The sequence below is a fragment of the Brachycentrus maculatus genome, unplaced genomic scaffold, assembly GCF_059751285.1.
Source record: "Brachycentrus maculatus isolate JH-2025_06_01 unplaced genomic scaffold, ASM5975128v1 h1tg000074l, whole genome shotgun sequence".
NCBI lineage: Eukaryota > Metazoa > Arthropoda > Insecta > Trichoptera > Brachycentridae > Brachycentrus > Brachycentrus maculatus.
In genome coordinates, this window is record NW_028280828.1 from 828,166 (window position 1) to 845,000 (window position 16,835).

The 16,835-nt window shown below is 27.7% G+C and overlaps 1 protein-coding gene across 1 annotated transcript in view; it reads right to left on the reverse strand.

The window, feature by feature from the left end:
* The window catches only part of TkR86C (Tachykinin-like receptor at 86C), a 178,735-nt gene that overhangs the window by 38,053 nt on the left and 123,847 nt on the right, over window positions 1-16,835 (reverse strand). Inside the window, exons 6-7 of the mRNA XM_088257200.1 lie at window positions 15,188-15,265; window positions 13,203-13,353 (exon numbers count right to left, since the gene is read on the reverse strand). Coding sequence (XP_088113326.1) covers window positions 13,203-13,353; window positions 15,188-15,265 — 229 coding nt within the window. The remainder of the gene's footprint in view (window positions 1-13,202; window positions 13,354-15,187; window positions 15,266-16,835) is intronic.

Sequence of the window (16,835 nt, forward strand, 5' to 3'; positions counted from 1 at the left end):
GAAGAGTGTGGTGTTCTATTCTCTTTGCCTACCCCTGCGGGAAAACGGCGTGATGAGAGTAGTAGACGTTGTAGTAGGAAATATATTATACATTTAATAACGGTAAAACGTATGGAGATTTGATTGTTACGGTAATGTTTGTAAAAAATAAAGCTCTTGTTAATTTATATTCAGTTTAAACCTCTCAAGATCGTGTTTTACTAACGGTTAACATTATTTGAATAGTTATTAGGATTGAGACAATGAAAGGGTTTTAACCCTTAGTAACCTTATCATTGAAGAATTCATGATGAATTTTAATAGATGTAATCTATTTTAATGATCTATTTGCTATCCATTTCCAAAAAATATAAAAAATCTTTAAGTACGCGTATATTAATTAATTTATTTAAACTAACTAACCATCACGCTCCTTCCCCGCAGAGGTAAGCAGAAAGAATAGAACGCAACACCACTTTGACTTTGCAAACATTCTTCGCCTCTTCCACGTTCATGTATCTCCTCTTCCACGTTCATGCATCTCCTCATACATATCCGCCGATTGTTTCGACTCCTAACCTATTATTTATTTAATTTCTTGTTAATAATACTTGTTTATTGATGGGCTCATTACAACTTCCATCCAAATTTAAAAAAAAAAACTAATCATGCAATATTTTTATCATATACATAGGTACATATTGAACATGCTCACAATGAAATTATTCAAAATAAATAGAATTAAATTGCAGTATGAATGGAGTAAATGTGTGTATTGAATAGTTAATATGTGAAAACAAGGAAAGCAAAGAGTAGGATTAGGTAAGGTGTCGATAATATAGTTCAGGGTAAAAACCTACTTAATATTTTTCAAATGGAGAAAGAACATTCAGGTTTTACCTAAAAATATCTGTTGCACAGTTAATCGTTCAATAAGGGGCTTGATATTTATTTTTAATATATTTTATTATATTTTTTTAACTTTAAAAACGATCTCGACGTTGTTGAAATGAGTGTGCGACATGTGAAAGAAAGTGTCGATCAAAGGATTTTTCAACTTCAGAAATTTGAGAGGTATGGTTGTCAATTATGGGTGAATGTTTCACGTGTGTAACGTAATTATTGAAATCAGCCTATTATAGGTCCAGGCTTACATATTCTTTTTCATCTATGTTGAAATATCCTAATGGATACGATACTCTATTGATCTAAAATTCGTCGTATTGTCAAAAAACTTTTTGAAAATATTTCTTCAATTGTGTGATTGTAACGGAAAACAAATTATTCGCGTTCAATCAAAAGTGAATGTTGTTTAAGCTTTATCTTACAACGTAGATGATTCAGAGTTTACAATAAATAATTGCGTGAAAACACTGGAAAAAATATGTTGTCTACAAAATCTGAAAATAAAAATAACAAGGTTCATATTTTATTTATTGTTTCGGCATTAACTTTGTGGTAAGACATGTTATAATGATTAAAGAAAACACTTGTTTTTTACCACTTAAGTTTTATTGAAACATGTAGTCTATAATAAAACTCAAGTGGTAAAAAACAAGTGTTTTCTTAAATCATTATATCAAGGTTCATGTTTGTTCTGTTTTCCGTTTTACGTCAAGATGTTAATTTTTTACGTTCGTTTTTTTTCCTTCAAAAAACAAAGAATATCACAATATTTGTTATTTTCTCTTTAAAATAACTAATCGTTAAGAGTATTAAAAAAATAAAGGTTATTTGATTATAAAATATTATGAAAACTGGTAAAAAATTTATAAAACTTCCGTTTTTTTGTATTTATATCTTGTAAAAAAAAAATTAATAAAATTTGTAAGTTGATTTTTATTATTCCAAATATATTTAGAAGCTTTCAAAATTCTTGAAGCTAAAGCGTTAGATGGCAGTACTAAAAACGTCATTTTTTATTCAATTGAAAATTTAAGGATAATTTTTTTTATCGAGTAATTTTAATTAAAATATATTTCCTTTAAATAAATATATCTTTGCGTTTTATTGTACTTTAGTAAATTCATATACCTCTGCGTTTACAATGTGTTGCTTTAAAATAAATCATCAAAATATCTTATCTGGCTTTAATTTAGTAGATAATAAGTTTTATTTAGGTATATTTACGCTTTTTCAACATTTGTTCATAGTTAAAAATTTTCAAGAACGAAAACCATGTTTTTTTAAAATTATTTATCGGTTGATATTAACTTTGTGGAATAACATGAATATTTAAATAAATAAAAAAATCACTTGCAAATAACCACTCATTCGAGTATATTAATTTAAAAACGACAAGTGAGACCAACATTAATAAACTCAAGATAGTAAGTAGTCCTTTAAAAGTTTTTTTATTTTGATTCGGTACAAGAATAAGGCTGTAAATTTAGGTAAATTTACTTTAATACGTAGTCATTTTTATGAAAAGTTGTTCTCAATATATAAATAATGTAAAATGCGTAAATAAACGTAGAGAAGATGTGTTATTTTCACTAGTCCAGGAAACTGCGTATCCTTTAATGTTTTGTGCAGATACTTTTTGGCATATTTTATAACGTTTTAAAAGATTTTCTAATGGCAAATATTTTTTTAAATCTGTTGATGATGTTTGAAAGCTTGAGTTATTTATTTTGAATTAAAATAGTTACATAAAATAATGACTATTTGCCATTAGTAAAACAAACCATTATGTGAGACATCTTAAGCAGACAAGTAAGGCTTTTGTCAAATGATCCCTCAAGGACTCCTTAATTATAAGAGAGTCTGTAATAAAATCCGATACAGTGAGTATCTCAACATTTTCAGGAAAACGGCGGAATCACAAAACTAACATTACAGGAGAAAACATTAATTTAACAAACTTTCTGTACAGAATAAATGTAAGATGGCGGGCTTTATGCTAAGAAGTAAAGCAAACATGAAGCAAAAAACCGACTAGCAATTGTGATCAAGGTATTCCTTATACAGTCGTTTGAAATTCGTGGGTTGTTCAAATTTAAAAAAAATTAAAATTGCCGAATGAGCAATAAAATAACACTTTAGATTCTATTTTCTTTATGTTTCTTAATCGAAATGCTTGAAACTATGAATAAAAAAACAAACCGTTTAAAAATAAATTAAATTAAATTTCATTAAATTTTAAAATATAACAAATGTTATTAGATAGTAAAAGTTTATTTATTTTGAATAAGTCTCAAATATTTAAATTATTCGATTTATTGCAAAAAGATAATAATTAGCCAATAGTTTTGTAAAAATGTGAACAAAAACGCAAAATTCCTTTATAAAGTAAACAAAATTTCATAAAATAAAAATTATTAATTAGTATACATTTTTTCAATAAGTCTTATATTTTTATAAATTTAGATTTATTGTAAAAAATTAAATATTAAACTAAAGTTTTTAAGATATGATATGTGAGTATGCCGTTAGGTAGAAATTCAAACAAAATGGACTCAACCAGGTGACCTGATTCACCCCATTCATAGATGTACACATGTTTAAGGGACATTCAATTGACCAGGAGAACATATCGCCTCTGGGTTAGTTTGCATTTCGTAGTACTTTTGAAAATTGGTTACGTTTGCTATTTCACCCATTTGGGGGACTAAACCGTGATAAGGCACGTCCTCTATCAATTTTCCTCCATTTATTTTAAGTAGGGCGATTCCGGAATATGACTATAACCAACTACGTTTCCGTGCGAAATTAGGTAGAAAAAATCCTGTGTATATTACGCGCGAAATTTCGTTAAAAATAATGTTGCACGACCTTTTATTTGGATGTAAATGGAAATTTAATTATGTTTTCACGACTCGGCTGGAATTTCAGAGCAAATTGTATTTTTTTAATGAAAAAAAAGCGCTTTTGCTGTTTAAAAAATAGCCAAGTAAACTTTTTTTATATTTTTTCTCCCTTAATCTCATCTCACTAACATTGATGAATGTAGTTAATTTATTTTAATTAATGCAATATTTTGTTTATTGTTTATAATCAAGTGAAGTTGAAGCTTTTAGTTTTACATACCACATTAAAGTTCTTGGTTGTTTATTTAATAATTAATAATTATATAATAAAACCCTTATCCGCACCCCAATGGTGCATAAGGCACTGCTTCATTTGAACACAGTGTTATCTTGATCGTTTACACACGAAGGAAAGGTGATCAGCCCTCCGCTTCAGGTACCAGTCCAGGGTAATATTGAATAAATATTAGAGTGAAAAAATCAGTTATGTTTATTGACCCCCATGGGAATCGAACCCGGGACCTCCAGAATGGTAGCCGAGCGTGTTGACCATCACACTACAGAGACGGACACATTTATTATTTAATAATTACTTAATAATTACAAAAAATAATCTTTACAACATTTGGGTGCGTCCATGTCCTTGTTCATAAATCTGGTTTTCTCCGCTTGGGCGTTGTTTTTATATGTTGGCATCTTAACTTAGATATGAAGAATAAGGAAGTTCAGGCAAGAAAATAAAAATTTTAATTCCTTATATTTACGTATACTATTTAAATAAAAATTCAATTACATTCTGAATCTGGCTGTAGGATTTCCATTAACGAGCATAATTATCTAAAAATTGTCTAAAAAATTATCTAAGAAACTGACTAATTTGCAAACAAATACTAAAATTATGTTTCTGATACAACATATATATATATATATATATATATATATATATATATATATATATATATATATATATATATATATATATATATATATATATATATATATATATATATATATATATATATATATATATATATATATATATATATATATATATATATATATATATATATATATATATATAAATATATATATAGTTATATATATATATATATATATATATATATATATATATATATATATATATATATATATATATATATATATATATATACTACTACTACTACTACTACAACCATCACGCCGTTTCCCCGCAGGGGTAGGCAGAGAGGATGGAACACTCTTCTGTCCTGACATACACTCCTCGCCTCCTTCACATCCATAAATCTAGTCATACATGCCCTCCGATTACACAGACTTTTGACACCGCCAGATTTTAAGTTCTGATTGATCTGATCGTGCCGAGTCTTTTTCGGACTTTTTATTTTAATTTTTTTTTTTATGTATATATATATATATATATATATATATATATATATATATATAAATATGTATATATATATATATATATATATATATATATATATATATATATATATATATATATATATATATTTATTTATATATATACATGTATATAGATGTTTATATGTATATATATATATATATATATATATATATATATATATATATATATATATATATATATATATATATATATATACATATATATATAAATATATCTTTTCATTGATGCTAAATTTCAATGTTTAACCATCATGATTTCAAAATTATTAAATTGAATTGAATTAATTTAATTCAATTAAATTTTAATTCAAATTAAACTACCAATCATGAACAGTGGATGTTTTCATCCAATTAGTTTTAAGTTTATTAATTTGAAAAACATTCTTTGTCTTTGAAGAAATTTTATACAAAGGTTCTGCAGGCAATGTTTTTGATTAAACTTTGACTCTATAGTCGTTTATTGGAAAACTTTTAGATGTACAAGTAAATATACACACATATACATGCATTCTGATAGGAAACGTACACAGATGTTTATAATTATTTTCCTAATTAATAATACTAACGTGAATGTAGCATGCTTTATTTTTTTTTAATGAAAACCATTTTAAAATTTCCCTTTTTAATATACACAAGCAAAAACTGAGGTCTGAGTTCTCAATTTATTGAGATACAAAAACATAATTAAGAAGAATTGAGAATGTGCATAATGAACATTTTTCAAAGGTGTATAAATCATTAAACTTTTTATCACTGTGCAATCGCAAATTGAAGCACGTTATAATGCAGCGTAAAAAAGTTATATGGTGTTACTGCAAACAAGCTGTTGCTTTGCTGTCCCTTAAGCATATCGCCCTAAGCATAGGCACAGTGCTATCTCGCTGAGGAAGAATTTAGTAGAATAAGTTAAAATCGGTGAATGAAAATGAATAACTTTCGTAAAAATTATTCGTTTTATTGTATGAAATTTATAATTCCTCGAATCGTAAGTTCATACTATACCCGCGAGTGCAACAAAATTTCATTAGTTTTGTTTCTTCAACCGTAATTTAGTTTTTCGGGAATTGACGATACATTTATGTCACTGAGCTGTCGGCAAACTGAGGGTGAAAGTTGGGGATGGAATGAATATTTATTATTCCTACTGCTTGTTATTATCATTGTTACAGAAGAATCATTGTTCATCATTTCAAGCATGACATTTTTCTCCTAAAAAGAGAAACGTACATGAAATATAACTAAAATGTAAAAAGCTTGACAACCTCGCTGAAATTACAACTAATGACAGGTTTTCACATAATTTTTTGGTGGAAACCAATTCATTTCATATTAATTTCTGTAGAGCCATATGCATGTATGTTGTGCCAAATGAAACGTAAACGCAGCTTATATTTATATATACATATATATATATATATATATATATATATATATATATATATATATATATATATATATATATATATATATATATATATATATATATATATATATATATATATATATATATATATATATATATATTTATATATAATATAAATTAAAATATTGGATTTATTTGCCGAAATTACGTTTTTTATTTTTTTTCTTGAAAATTTTAAAAATGGGATAAAAAAAGAGTTGTTAAAATATGTTATGTAAGATATCTCAAGGGAGACTAAGTTTATATCTACATATTTATCTGAATCATATCATTCATATACAAACGTACACGTAGATACATTTAGTGTACATAACGTTGGTTAAATCACTGACTTATAAATGAGAGCCTTCAAACATCAGTAGCTATAATCCACTTAATATTATATGTCGTTTGGTCGGATCAAAGACGGAGGACAAATGAAGTATTCAATTCATTTTCATTCAATTTCAAATTATGTAAATCCCATATAAACCTTATAACCTTCCACTGTTTACCTCAAAGCTTGGTCTAAAGTAATTTTATTTTTTAATTAAAATGTAAATTTGTTTTAAAAATCACTAAAATACTAAAAATAATAAATAATAATAAAACCCTTATCCGCACCCCAATGATGCCTAGGGCACTGCGTCATATAAACGCCGTGTTATCTTGATCGTTTACACATGAAGGAAAGGTGATCAGCCCTCCGCTTCATGTACCAGTCCAGGGTAATAATATTGAATAAATATTACAGTGAAAAAATCACTTATATTTATTATACCCCCCTTGGGAATCGAACCCGGGACCTCCAGAACGGTAGCCGAGCATTACACTACGGAGTCGGACGGAATACGGATAATAAAATACTAATTAGTATTAATCAGTCTTGATAAAGAAGCGGTTAGCTTCAAAACCAGTAGACATTATAATTAAGTTATAATAAAATATTTTTTGTGATTTTAAAACAAAGTTAGATTTTAATTATAAAAGGAAAAATCACAATGTTAGTGCTTCAAATATAAATTATAAATATATTTTTACTTGTGAATATACAAATCTGGGTATTCATAGGACTTATGACCTGGATTGGCTGATGAATTTGTTTTAAGCTTGAAAATTGAGCAATATTAATCGTACAAATTATAATTATCATTAATTATAATAATTATGACGCAGAAAGGGCGGGTAAGCGCGGGGCTGATGTTTGAAATGACTTTATCAGAGTGACTAACGATGATAAGTTTAATATTTTCACATTTTAAAACTGAAAATGTGTAGTCAAAAATATTTTGCTTTTTCACTACGATCAGCTCGAAACTCAAAGCAAATAAAAACCGTAATGAGCTCTTAATATTAAAAAAACGCTATCCCTGATTTGTGAAAAATAAAAAAGTAGTTAAAACAAAGTTTTAGTTTTGTTTTGTAAATAATAATTACAGGGAAAAATCAATCATTTTTTTAAATATCCTGAGTCTTCAGCAAGTAATGTAGACATTACGATCTTCTTTAAAATGAATACTCTGAATGATCGCTGAAAACAATGTTTACTACTTTACTATACATTGGACCTCCTCCCTCCCGTCCCTCTTCCATTTTTTTTTAAAATGTGGAATTTCGTTACTGAAACAGTGTAAGTAGGTACATGTTTTGTAATACTTGCATATGTATGTGTTAAACTTGATGTTGAACGCGATTTTTTTTTTTTTTTAATTTTTAAATTTATTTATTTATTTCATATTGTAGATACCGTTCTGTTCTGCCGTTCTGGAGGTCCCTGGTTTGCTTCCCAAGGAGGGTAAAATAAATATAAGTGATTTTTTTACTGTAATATTTATTCAATATTATTACCCTGGAATGGTACCTGAAGCGGAGGGCTGATCACCTTACCTTCATGTGTAAACGATCAAGATAACACTGCGTTTATATGATGCAGTGCCCTATGCATCATTGGAGTGCGGATAAGGGTTTTTCTTATTGTTATTTCATAGATAAATATTTTTTTCTACTATATGTATTGCATGGCTTGTGTTGAGCCGAAATACTAAGATGTTAATAATTTATTTTTTAATAAATTTTTTCAATTATTAGATAATATACATTACATACAGTAGATACAATAACAATATACAGTATAAAGGATTTACGATAAAACAATTACACCTGGACTTTAATTAATTCACTTTCTACCTTGTTTCTTCCAACGAGAAGCAACCATCGACGGACACTGTTCTTAAAGACATGATCACTACTGATTTTTAATGGTTACGGACAGCAAATTAAATATATTACACTGCATAGGCGGAATTCATCAAATAAATTAAATTGAAAAAATAATAAATCCGTTGGCTCAACCCTGATCGGTCAAGTAAATTAAATAATATAAAATAAAAATAAACTCTCTTAGCTCAACCCTGATTTCTACACCAATATATAAACAAAGGTACATACTCGTGTTACGTCTTTTGACCCGCGGAAATAGGATACCATCGTTCTCGAACAGTTTACCAATTTATTATTACTAGGCCACCGGAGTAGACGCAAGTAAGCGCAAGGCGAAACTACAAATACACAATGTACATCGATCGGTTTAGCTTGCGGATAGTATGTATGTCGGGTGAATTATTGATAAGGGATACGTTATAACGTCCAAAGAGTATGTTATGTACTCTTTATTATATATTCGGGGTGTATATTCTAACCCTATTGCATTATTCGATTGATTTTTTTATTGATTTCTTGTAAAATCCGTTTATTTTTAAAATTTAAGTTTACTTAATAAATACCACTTTTTCTTTAAATCTACCGCGACACGTGTTTCGATGCGTTCCGCATCATTTTCAAACACCATATCGCTCACTCCTTTCAACAACGTCATATATAAAAAAAACTTGATTTTTCAGGATATCGTTTTTTAAAGTATGAAAATATAATACAATGTATTAAAAATAAATATTAAACCACTTTTTGAACTTTTTACTGACAATAGATCTTTTTAGGTAAAACCAGAATATTTTTTCTCAACTTGGAAAATATTTAGAATATTTAAAAAAATAACTAAACAATACATTTTCTTCAAAATGCAAAAACAACACTTTCTGCCCTGTACCGGGTAAATATGAAGTTAAAAATATACCGCTTTTGCTGTGATATAGTACATTTTCTGGGCATTCCGAAAACATTCAAAACAGAAAACTGTCGATTTCCGATATATGACGTTGTTGAAAGGAGTGAGAGATATGTGAAGCTAATTCTAAATTTTAGAGTTGGGTCCTTGGGACGTTGAAGATTGAAGAAGCGGTAGAAACTGTTTCTTAATCTTATTTACTTATTTAATTTTAGATATATATATATTTTTTAAAAGGATAAATGAAAAAAAAATAACTGCTTCAAAGTGACTGACAAATCAATCAAGGAAATTTTAAATCCATTTTATTTGAAAAAGCGCTTTGGCGTAGTTGGGTAGACGCTCGACTACGAAACTGGCGTCGCGGGTTCGATTCTCGCCAATTGCAAAATTAATTTTTGAAATATTTATTTTCAATTGGTCTGAGTATATGTGATGTATCTTTACACATCAACCTTCCCTATCCTTACTACCCGCAGACAAGCCCCTGGGCTTTGGATGTTATACCTATTAAAAAAATTTAAAATTTTGATTTTTATTTCTCTTTTTACACAAAATTAATAACAACTTGTAATTACATTTCTTAGAGAATAAATTTCTTCCAAATTAAAAAACCTTTACAATTTTTTCACAAATATCTTTGAAAATTTGACAAAACGTTGCATTTGATCCAAGCGTTTTTCACCTGTGATAGGAAAAAAATACGTTTAGAAAACATATTTATTTTATATCAATGGCAGCGCCATTTGTTGAACATGACAGAAATACATGTTATATTAAGAATCCTTTAAATTAGGAATTTTTTTATACTCATGTCACCTAGCATTTTAATATTTTTATTGTTTCATAGGTGTTTAATAATTCCATTATTTCACAAACATTGTGAATTTGAACACATTAGAAATGTGTTTTTTTTTCCATTTAATTATACTGAAACACAGTAAAGCGTGTGCGGTTGTAGGTAGTCACAAATAAATAAAATTAGTTTATTGTTATTTCTTTTAGATAACGACATATTGTTGGTCGAAAAAAGGAACATGGGCAGATGTGCAGATGAACAAAAAATTACTCATAAATTGCAAAATCAAATTTTTTGTTAAAGGATACCGATTTTTAACATCCTTTTGTGAAATAAATTTGTTTTCGTCATATTAAATATCAATGTAATATCTTTTTACGCTAAATAAGCACTGTTGAAAATTCCAAGGTTATCAATTTTCAAATAAATGGAAACGTCCTGAAAATTCTAAAAATTTGGAAAGTATAAAAATAATAGCATGTCATTAATTCCATGAGACGAGGAAAATTGAGTTACACATATTATATTTTTGAACGATTCGTTTCTTTGAGGATTTGTTTCCTTGAATGCCAGATTAAATTCGTTAAAAGATGTTGTTTAAAAATATTTTTGTTTTTCGAACGTCAAAATATTTGGATTATTATTGTACTTTCCCTTGACTTAACTTCATAAAGAATTTCATGAAAAATAATTTTTATTATTCTTCATACAAATTTATTTGATTTGAAAATAACATTTGATTTATCGCAGAGTTTTATATTTTTAAAAATAAATATAGTCATAAACAAAGCATAATAATTTACACAAAATATTGAGATAATCGATTTCATAATTGGAAAATATAATTACAACATTTTGAGTGTGTCCAAATACTTGTTCACAAAATCTTGATTATCTCCAATTACAGGAGTTATTTATATTTTTTTCGGTGTATTAAAATATGATCTAATGAAAACTATTTTAAAATGTTATGTGATGTGATACTCGCCAACTTTAAAAAAAAAGTGGATTATTATAACTCTAAGGCATTTTATTACTTATACTACTACGTCCGCCTCCGTAGTGTAACGGTCAGCATGCTCGGCTAACGTTCTGTAGGTTCCGGCTTCGATTCCCAGGACTGAGTGACTTTATTTAATATTACCCTGGACTCGTACCTGAGGGCTGATCACCTTTCCTTCATGCGTTAACATTCATGATAACACTGCGTTTATATAATGTAGTGCCCTAAGCACCATTGGGGTACGGATAAGGGTTTGAAGAAGGAAAAATATACTACTACAGAACCATCACGCCATTTCACTGCAGGGGTAGGCAGAGAGGATAGAACGCCACATTCATCTTCTGTCTTGACTTACACTCGTAATTGTCTTTACATCCACATATCTAGTTATACATGTACATGCCCTTCGATTACGTCAACCTTATACGACTAAAATTTTGTTTCAATAAGTATTTTCTATAATTTTTATCCTCCAGCGGCAGAACAAATATCATTAAATTTTAGGGAACGAAAATATGCGTCTAATTTAAAAAATACAATTTAAAGCGCTGTGTTTATTCTAACCTACCCATACTAAAACTGTGTGCTCGGCACTGATTGTATTAATAAATAATAAATTAAATATCACGAGCGTCGTACACGTGTAAAGGGTAAAAAGCGAAACGTATCAAAATTTACGAATTTAATTTAAAAGTAAGGCGGTAGTTATTACCTCATACGTATATTAAACACCAAAGATATGTTCTCAATCTTTGAAAATCATACGTTTTTTTCCCAGTCGATAATGACGGAGAATCTTGATAGTGAAAAAAAAACAAGCGACGATTGATTACCTCCGTGGAATTAATTCAACCTCGGTCAAAATACGGAAATACGATATGACCATTTTTTGCTGCTTCAAAATAATATTAGATAATCCTTTAATCTACAAATTAAATCCATTTCGCTAACTTCAGTAAAGCCAGATTTTTTATTAAAAAAATGAACAAACTTTTAATAATAAACTTAAAAAATGCAAGATTTATGGTTTTGTCCTCAATTGCGCGTTTGTGAAAAATACATATTTCTCCAATTGTAAAAAAAAAACAATGTAAGGTGAACGTTTAATAAAAGGTGAACATTACACAAGTGTATAATGTGATCACTTATAAGCTTAATGGCAGGTCGTAAATTCTAGGATTCTCCGACTTAAAAATTCAAAAACCATATATACTTTGTCTAAAATTGACATGGATAAGTATAAGATAAGCATAATCGATAAAATTAAGAAATTTATGGATGTAAAAGGAATGTGTGAAGAAATAATAGAAAAATGAATTAAGGTGTAAATAGGAAATTGGCAGATTGAGAAAGTGTCTGGAGTCGGAATAATCTCCATAGATATATATATATATAAATATATATATATATATATATATATATATATATATATATATATATATATATATATATATATATATATATATATATATATATATATATATATATATATATATATATATATATATATATATATATATATATATATATATATATATATATATATATATATATATATATATATATATATATATATATAAATATATGTATATATATATATATATATATATATATATATATATATATATATATATATATATATATATATATATATATATATATAAATAAATATATGTCCACTAAACATAGTTCTTCATTGACGAAAAAGGATGTTGAATTACCTTTCTTTTGGATCTTATGGAGTCTAACTGCCTCTGAGTGAGTTCTCCTATAGAACCCGATCCCCATAGCACCCTCCCCATAGCGCTGTAGAATCCTGTCATTCCCAACATTGGCACCAAATAGGTGACCACGAAGAAAAGTACTTGGTAACTGAAAACAAATTAATTATACTATGAAAACATACCCTAAGCCTGCTTAAATCTGGAAAATGAAAGAGATTTGATCTTTAATTTAAAAAAATGTATATTGTAATTGTAAAGTTGTAATTGTATGTATAAAATATTGTCACGTTCCTGGTATATAATAATCATCTGGAAAATTTGTTTTGATTTAAATAAATAATATTGTTAAAAAAACGACTATAATTTCTTTTTCTTTCAAAACTGGTCTTTAAGGTTAAAAATCATTCAATTTGAACTAAGAATATGTTTTACAATTTGTTTTTACTGATTTCAAACAACACATTTTTTAAGGAGATAAAATGTGAAAAAAAAAATATCTCAAATGTTCACAGAATTTTAAGAAAGTAATTTTTTTGTCCACATGTTTTAGAATATATTTACTTTGAAGTACTTATATCAAGACTTTTCTTAAGTCTATTTATCAAAGGTAGAATGACGAATGTTGCACGTATTGAAAATGATATACATAAAAACTAGCCAACATTTTGAGTGTGTCCAAATACTTGTTTACAAAATCTGGATTATCTCCAATAACAGGAGTTATTTTCATATTATTTTTTGACATCTCATCAAAGATGAAGAAGAATATGGAAGTCTGGGCATTTACGGGGCTGACGACCGTCATAGGCTGGTTTAAGTGATCACTTTACACACGTGTAACGTGGATCTCACAAACTAATATAAGAGTTTCTGCTTAATAAAAAAGCTTCTTTACATCTCACCAATAGATGTCTCTAGTGAAGTTCTAGTGATTCAAGAACAAGGTTTCTAAATTGGTTCATATATATAGAACTTCCAAGAATTTGAGTAGTGTGGTTGTCAATAATGGGTAGAATTGGTGAATGTTACACTTGTGTAAAGTGATCACTTAAACCAGCCTATGACGGTCGTCAGCCCCGTAAATGCCCAGACTTCCATATTCTTCTTCATCTTTGATGAGATGTCAAAAAATAATATAAAAACTAGCCAATGATAGATCACAAGCCTTGTAAATGCCCAGATTTCCATATTCTTCGTAAATGTTGCAATATCAATAAAATAAAGTAAATTTTATGATCTTTCAAATACCATTGAGTTAATATAAAATAAATAAGCATATTATAAACGATAATAATTTACGGCTTCAGAAATTCAATAAGCACAAAACGGTACAATGTTGTAATAATTTATAACGTTTGATAAAAATATAACAATATTTAAATAACTAGATCGGTATGTACGAGTGTGTGCGTCAGCGAGCTGAGCTTATTACAATGTAATAAAATCTTATAGAACCCAGACAAAATTAGTATTAGTGATAAAAGTTTTAGGTTTTAAGATTGAGTTAAGCAGCTATATACGCTCATATGTATTTTATGGTTATAATACAATGATTAAAGAAAACACTTCGTTTTTTACCACTTGAGTTTAATTAGACTACATGTTTCAGAAGTTAAACTTTCATCATTCAGGTCTGTATAATAACTCAAATATATAATATAAAATTGTTCTATAAATAATGAGAGGGGAAGGTAAGGGGTTAGTCAAGGAACGGTGTTTGAAAACAAAGGAAAAATGGAAAGCAATGGCGAAGAATTTTGAAACAATATATTATTTAATAAATTATTATTAGAATTCAGGTTTTTTTGTATTTCTAAATTTTCAAGATAATTCATAATTTGGCCTTTATATGGAACAAGGTGTAATAATTTTAATTTATGAGAGTGAAATGAGAGTGAAATCGTGTGAATGTAATTGTTAAAAATTATTTAGGAAAAACACAATCGGTTCGGTAACAAATTAAAATATCGCTTTTTACTTACATGAAATCCATGTACGAAACATCTGGTTTTCCATCGGGCCAAATTAAAATGCAAGCAGTTTTGACTCTTCCTCTATACCTGAAAAAAATATTACCTTTTAATGCAATGGAATATATGGGAAGAGCTGGATACTGTCTAAATCTTGTTCAGTACCTACCATTCATTCTATTTGTTTTTGTTAACTGTTTTTTCACGAGTTATGTTAAAACTAAAAATAATAAATAAATTAATATTTTATAAAAAAAAAACTCATTACGTCTATATAATATATTAGATGTAAATGGATTGAATTGACAAAAGAGATTAATAAAAATTTAAACATTAAATGTTAAAATCTAACACAAATTTTTCGAGTTTACTAAATTATATAAACTATATTTTATGGTTAAAGAAACACATATAATGAATTTTGTGACCATTTGTATTCTTTCTCTCTTTCAAAATTTTATACTTGTATAAATGTCAGTCCATAACAATTTTTTTACAACATTTTGATTATAATCCAGGATTCGGACCTCACATACTAATAAAAGAGTTTCTGCTCAATAAAAAGCTTCTTTTCATCTCACTAATATATGTCTCTAGTGAAGTTCTAGTGATTTAAGAACAATGTTTTAAAATTAGTTCATATATAAAGAAGTTCCAAGAATTTGACTAGTGTGGTTGTCAATAATGGGTAGAATTAGTGAATGTTACATGTGTGTAAAGTGATCACTCAAACTAGCCTATGAGGGTCGTCAGCTCCGTAATGCCCAGACATCTATATTCTTCTTCATCTTTGATGAGATGTCAAATATAATTTTATTTTAATCTACATTTGACCATTCCGAGAGCGATAGTTACGATGTAGTATTTTTGAAAGTGGTATTATATAAACTGAACGATGAAGAATAAGGAAAGTGTAAAATTAATTATTATTTGCCCAAAATATGATTTTAATTAGGTAACTAACTATGTATAAGCTCCAAAAAATATTTAAATAGGTAAAACCACTAATCATGAAGGTGAGTCAGAGACCATTTTGAAGTAAGCTTTTTGAAATAACCCAATTATTCGTTCGTCCCTCGTAATAAATATTTATTTTTAGTCCCAACATAAGTGGTTAATTTTTCTCTCGGAGGGAGAAAAATACTCTATTTTTTACACCAGTGTAAAAAGGGCCTGTCAATATCAAAACCCTGTCAATACACTGGTTCGCTTTTAAATATCTTTTTATGCGGTGTCTACAGAGATATATAGCCAGTTTACCCCTGCAGGTAACCAGCGTGATGGTTAGTTAGTTAGTTTTCATGAAGAGAAAAAATATTAATTGTATTTAAATAAAATTTTATAAATAATACGGTTTTCTGAAGGGTTTCCATGAATAATGAATTAATTCTGAGCAATTCGTTTTATTGTGACAAGCAACAGTGCTATTAATATTCATTTTCTATCTAGCTCTTGAATACTTAATATTTTCCCGGTAAATGAATTTTGAAAGTATAAAAGCTTTTTTATGGAATTTAAGGTGAAAAATGAAAATATTAAAAAGAAAATATCCAAATTTCATTTGAAAATATACATATGTACTCGTATATGGGGAAAGAATACATCATTGCCTTCGTGTAAGTGACGATTAAGATAAAACTGCGTAAATGCAGTTTCCTGT